The sequence below is a fragment of the Setaria italica genome, chromosome I (genome assembly GCF_000263155.2).
Source record: "Setaria italica strain Yugu1 chromosome I, Setaria_italica_v2.0, whole genome shotgun sequence".
Taxonomy (NCBI): Eukaryota; Viridiplantae; Streptophyta; class Magnoliopsida; order Poales; family Poaceae; genus Setaria; species Setaria italica.
The window spans coordinates 13,594,621-13,600,897 of record NC_028450.1 but is presented as its reverse complement, the minus strand read 5'-3'; the positions used below and the strand labels follow the sequence as shown (position 1 = coordinate 13,600,897).

Below are 6,277 nucleotides of genomic sequence, written 5' to 3'. Positions count from 1 at the left end.
AATGCAACGTCTCCTATCAACTTATTTAAAAATTAGAAAAATATTTTCCCTATCTGAATTGACAAGTTAAAGGTTGGAAAATTTTAAAAAGAATACTAAAATCATTTATTTTACTTAGTCTTATCTATTCACAACCCAAAATGAAAATTTTAGGGTGTGGAAGTCTTATCTATTCACAACCCAATAGAAATTTTGGGTGTGACATTGGTTTAACATCTGCATATTGAGGACCACATTTTGCAAAGTAAATTTTCATGTAACCTCACAAGATTTTTTGATTGACCATACGTTTTTTTGTTCAAGACCAATATTAGATGATACCATTAATTTATTTACCCATCTATAATCCTTTTTTGAGAGGTTAATTCGTTTTCCTTTTGAGATAGGTCAATAGTTCTTTTTTAGAGGAGTTCAATAATTCTTTTGTGGCTTTGAGCGGTTTATTGAGTGAGACAAACAATCTGTCTGTAGACCAAGGCCCGAATTCTGTTCACAGGTCCGTCTGGCCCATCTGGTGAATAATAAGATGTCGTCTTCATTTCGGGCGCGGACATACTACGGTTTCGCCACTTTGAGCGGGAAAACCCTAGTCGTCACTGCCATTTCCGCAACCGACCGGGCGCCGGCGGGGCGGCGACTGCTCTGGCTAGGCTATTTCGGCCGATCCGCCGTCGCGGCGGCCAGCCCGTACGGCGGCGCAGAGCATCGGGCGCTCCGACTTCGGAGGGTGCGGTTCCGGGGTCCGGTCATCGCTCGAGTGGCGGCGTTCCGGCTCACCACAGCACAGGGAATCCGGCGCGGTTGCCAGCATATTGCTGTGAGTCATCTACTCATCACCACTGGGAGTTGTCATTTGGGATTGTAAACTTCGGAGTTAGATTACTTGTTGTATTCTTTTCTTTAGAAGGGGTTTGGGGGGATGAATTGTCGATTAAGATTCGTATATATTTTTTTGGCATAGTTTTACGGTCTTAATTGAATCTTAGGTGGATTTTGAATTATTAATACTCTCAGATTAGTTTCCGGAGATGAAGCGGTACTAACAGCCTGTGCCCAAAAGGAATCGTGAAAATGTTGGGGGCGCTACCCCAGAACCTCAGATAAAGTTTACCCCAGGAATCGGGGACCAAGTTGGTGCAACAAAGGGTGCTTTAAATAGTTCAAGGCAACATGACAAAGGTTTTAACTGTCAAAGGCGAAGCATGTCACCTGTAGCTGCTTCTGATTGTTTGGAGAGTGGAAACCCTTTTGGAGTTTGTTTATGCACTTCTTTGGACTGTGCAAGATATCTCTTAAGGCAAGGTATACCGATCCATCTTACACATGGGACAAGGGTCATTTTTTGGAGATGATAGATTGGTACAAAGGCTTCGATGAGAATGTTAGACGTGCGTTTGATGAGATGGATCCTGATCGCTGCAGCGAATTGGCTTCTCGAGGCTTTCAGAAAGACCTTGTAAAATCCTGCACAGAAGAGGTCATCCAGGCGATTCTGGAAGAGATTGGAGATAGTCGTTTCTCCATACTTATTGATGACACTCATGATATTTCAAGTAAAGAGCATATGGGCATAATTTTGAGGTCTGCTGCTTTTACCTTTCTATTTAATAGCCTTGTATACGCATTTCCATTGCTGCACCATCTGAACTCAGTGTAATTTCTGTCATGCAGATTTGTGAATAAGCAAGGGAAGGTCATAGAAAGGTTTCTCGATCTTGAGTGGGTCAAAGATACTACACCAACTGCAATCAAAGGAAACTTGGTTGGTTTTCTTGTTCGGCATGGTTTATCCATTTCTAGAATTCGAGGGCAGGGTTATCATGGACAATCAAACATGAGAGTAGAATTTAACAATGTGCAGAGACAGATACATGATGAATGTCCATATGCTTTCTATGTCCATTGCTTTGCTTGCCAGCTGGAACAGATTCTTGTTTCTGTCTCAAGTTCTTCTTCTTCAGCAATTTCTTATTTCTTCTACAACGTGCCAATAATTGTCAATGCCACGAGTGCACCTTGCACAGCTGCTGAAAAGTGCCGCCAAGCAATTTTGGATAAGTTGGACAGTGGTGAAATATCCAAAAGAGACAAGAGCACATTGAAGGAAACTAAATGGGGAGAGACTAAATGGGGCTCGCATCACACAACCTTGAACCGTATTGACACAATGTGGGACACAGTTCTTGAGGTGCTAGTGATTGTGGATGAACATGGCTCTCGAGGTTCCCGAGCATCATTTTCAATAGAAACAATGGAAAGCTTTGAGTTTGTGTTCATCTTAAAGATGATGTTAAAATTATTTGTCATTATAAAAGAACTATCACTTGTTTTACAAAGAAAAGATCAAGACAGTATTCAGGCTGTGGGGTTGCTTGTGGTTGTGAATGAACGCTTGAAAACCTTGAGGGACAATGGTTGGGAGGCCTTATTTGAAGATGTCAAAAGGTTTTGTGATGCAAATGAAATTCCAGTGCCAAATATGGATGAACACATACCAAGTATGTGCCATTCACATCTGGGTGGCGTAACTGTCTCTCAGCTTCATTATTATCGTGCTCAGATTTTCTTTGCTGCTATTGACTCCATTAGAACAGAGATTAATCATCGTTTCAATGATGGTTCTATGGATTTGTTAGTGCGTTTATCCTGCCTTGATCCAAGGAGGAACTTCTCCCAGTTTGATGTGGAGAAAATTGCTAAACTTGTAGATCTTTATTCTGAAGATTTCCCTGAGGCTGATCGTGCAATTATCAATGATCAACTTGAAGCCTATATTTGCTATGTGAGATGACATATTGAATTTACTTCCTGTCATGATATTGCAAGTTTGGCTTCCAAAGATGGTTGAAACCAAGCAGCATTTGAATTTTCCATTGGTGTATCGCTTCATTGACGTAGCATTACTCTTACCAGTTGCTGTGGCACCGGTTGAAAGGATCTCTTCATCACTTAACATTATCCCTACTGAACTGTGCAATGAGATACCTATTGATTGGTTGAGTGACTTTGCCATGTACTACATTGAGGAAGACATATCTAAAGAACTTGATGCTGAAAGAATTTTAGAACATTTCAAAGCATGGTAACTCAGAGAATGTAGTAACCTTATATTGATATACTTAGTGGTATGTTTGTTGCTTTCCAATATTTTCATTTTTATTACAGTATGTGGCTATATGACTAATTTGCTGAATTTTTCTTATTATTGGACTTGGGGTGCTCTGTACTGCATAGGTTACATTGATGACATGCTTTTTTCCGACATATTATGCCTTTGCTTCCTAAGTAGATGTGCTAAATGCATTTGTTGATACCTTTTATCACACTCCTGTGTGGTTGGTAATTTGAGATGTGTATATTGGCTTGTTTATTGATGAAATTGTCAAGGCTGCCTAGTGGATTAAAATTTCAATGAACAAGGGTTGAGTGAAAGGTTTCTAACCAATTCTTGGAACTTAGAATTATCGACATCATTTCTGTTATGGCCAGAGCTTTAGGTAGCATGGTATTAGCTTATGGTGCTGGTGAACTGACTGTCTGTTTTTCTTTCATGTGCATAAACCAACAGAAGACTTGTTTATAGTCTTCTCTTGTGATGTGGAAATTCCTTTTCTTTCATGTAGAGTTCCCTTCATATCAAATTTAGGTAAGCAAGCCTGATGGTATGCATTTTTTTTCAGTTATTGGCAAATTTTTATTATGTAGGAGATTCAGTTTTGTTTGAAACCATCACAAGTTAGTTATCCCACTTCATCTTATGCTGTCATCAATTCTGTGGGAACTGCTGAGACAATCAGTATTTGAAAATATGTGGCATTTAACTCAAGCAATGTTGCTACCTAATTTTAATTTGGTCTTTTCACGTGAATGTATCTCATTTCATCTAAATGTTTAATTTTGTGTCATTCAAATATCCTAAATTCCTTCCTGTTATGTATTAGCTATTATTACTTTTTATCATTCAGGAGATAGGTTTCATCTTAATGTACTTAAATTTGTCTCTAATTTTGATTTAGGCCTAGAGATCAAGTTCATCACTGCAGAAGCTTTACTGAAGATCCTAATGCAGATTTAGGGTCTCAAAGATTAGAGAAACATCATGGGCCCTTTGAAGCGGGAATGCTCCAAGTGTCTGTAAGGCTGTAACTCCCATATGCAGAACTGTCACTGTATAAAGTCACTCCTTGGCCATGTTTGCTTGAATTTAGAAGAGCTATTTAATTTCTTATAATCTAGCAGTGCTCTTTTTCGCTGCCCCCTCTCTATGGCATCCTTTTTCCTGGTTTGTTTCTGTTGTGTGACTCCTAGTTCTGACCTTGTTTTCCGTAAGTAGAGCCACTCAGCCACAGCTACAGATTCTTGCATTGAGTTGATCTGTTTCTGAGAATGTGATGGAGAAAGGTCGTGTTTTATATTCCGCCTTGGCTCCAAATTGGAAGCTTGAAAATTCAAGTAATACATGCATAATGCGCAGTGCGCCTTTGGTACTTCTTAAAAAGTTATTGTCTGGTTCAAGCAATGGAACATACCACTAAACATGGAATAGTATTCAACTACAATATTTATCCATAACCATGTCATGTGTTATTGTACCCTAGTTCACTATCCTAAATCCAGTTTGGTGTTAGGGTGGGAGTGAGAAGCTTCTTGGAGCAACCTGAACCAAATGAGTGAGTTCATAGGTTCTTGGAGCAACCTGGGCCAAAAAAGTTCTGAACCTTGTGAGCTGGGCAGTTCTTTAAGCTCATTTATGTTTCCGAGATGGAAATCTTGCACTCTTAATTGTGATGCAAGGTATAAATATATGCAGAAGCGAAATATTCAAATAATATGGACCTGAAGCAGAAAACATATGGAAATGTAGGTTTCTGGAATTCTCTCGCTTCTACAATTTCTAGCACCACCAATATGTATTGGCTATTCTGGTTGTTACCACTCTGAAGATCCATCCAGTTATCTGTCCTCGTAGAGGTTACAACTAAATATATGTACGAGTTAAACTAACATTGCTTATGGCTATTTGATAACGAGTTAAACTAACATTGCTTATAGCTATTTGAGAATCAGACTGAATTTTTAATTGTATCGTCATCATCATCCTGATTAGTTGCTCCATGCCTTAGTCCATTTCTTTTGAACTGCCTATCTATTATGTGGGGTCCGAGGGTATCTTCGTTTTAGTTGATTTGCTTCAAGTAGAACATTTGCCTGCTGTATTATGATCTCTAATTGAGTTTTTTTAGCAGCACTTTGATCTTAGATGGTTCAGTTATTATCCTTATCGTCTTATTGTCTCAACTATTCATTGAGCACCAAACTTTTTTCATGCACATAAGCATATTTATGATAACAATTTTTCTGTTACAGTATGAATTTGATAGAGACCACATGAATTTTCTTTTCCTTTTAGTTTAACAACGAGCAGCCGATGCTATGGAAATTAAAATGACTACCACTTGTGGTTGCCAACAGTGATATAGGTTCACCAAATTGATGACTGAATGTTTTCCTAAGACACTACAGTGGCAGGGTTATCTCCTTTTGTTAGTAAATTGATGCGCCAGCTCAGTGGCGGGGCCAGGATTTAAAAGTTGGGTATTCCCATTTTCTATGTAAAAAACTTTAGGAAGGTCATCCACACTAATTTTTCAAAATCTTCAAAGATCTATAGAAAGGAAGTAATACAACTAATTTACTAAAAAGCACTGTCAGTTATATGCTGCAAAATTGGTGCTCATATGTAACATGTTCTGTCGCTCATCAGTCAAAGTTGAGCTGCGCCCCTGCTGCCTGCTGCTGCCTTGCATAGTTGTGCTGCTTGGCTGCTGCTGCCTGCTGCTGCCTTGCATAGTTGTGCTGCTTGGCTGCTGCTGCTGTGCCCCACCCGGTCTGCCCCACATCAACAAGCCGCAGATGTGATCCAGGACTCCAGGAGAAGCTCGCCGGCTTGTGCTCATCGGCTCACTGCACCCCGCGCTCGCCAGGCCGCCAGACCTAAGGTTTCATTCAGATTTGGGGAAGGGCAACGACAGGGAGAGGAGTGCAGGTGTGTCACTCTGTGCACAGTGCGTGGTTGTGAGAGGTTGAGAGCGCTAGCTGCGAAAAAAAGTTGTGCGTTGTTGCGAGAGGCTGAGAGCGCTAGCTGCGAAGAGAACAACAAGAGGGAGAGAAGAGTGGGCTGTGGGCTGGCCTGGTGGGAGGCAAGGGAAGAGGAGGGAGACGGGGAGGGAGAAGAACGCTGGCGGGGTCAGTGTGGCACCTTGGGCTGGATTTATGG

The 6,277-nt window shown here is 40.6% G+C and overlaps 1 protein-coding gene across 4 annotated transcripts; it reads left to right on the top strand.

The window, feature by feature from the left end:
• Positions 1-570: 570 nt before the first annotated feature.
• On the top strand, positions 571-4,487 carry LOC101767755 (zinc finger MYM-type protein 1-like). 4 transcript variants are annotated; one of them, XM_022823943.1, is made up of 5 exons: positions 571-817; positions 1,020-1,581; positions 1,672-3,125; positions 3,569-3,646; positions 4,017-4,487. In XM_022823943.1, the coding sequence occupies exons 2-3, from the start codon at positions 1,262-1,264 to the stop codon at positions 2,789-2,791; spliced, it is 1,440 nt and encodes a 479-aa protein (XP_022679678.1). In that variant the 5' UTR covers positions 571-817; positions 1,020-1,261; the 3' UTR covers positions 2,792-3,125; positions 3,569-3,646; positions 4,017-4,487. The 4 variants fall into 4 exon arrangements, with proteins under 4 accessions (XP_022679678.1, XP_022679664.1, XP_022679667.1 ...); XM_022823929.1 differs by having other exon boundaries at positions 1,015-1,581; XM_022823932.1 differs by having other exon boundaries at positions 987-1,581.
• The last annotated feature ends 1,790 nt before the right edge of the window (positions 4,488-6,277 follow it).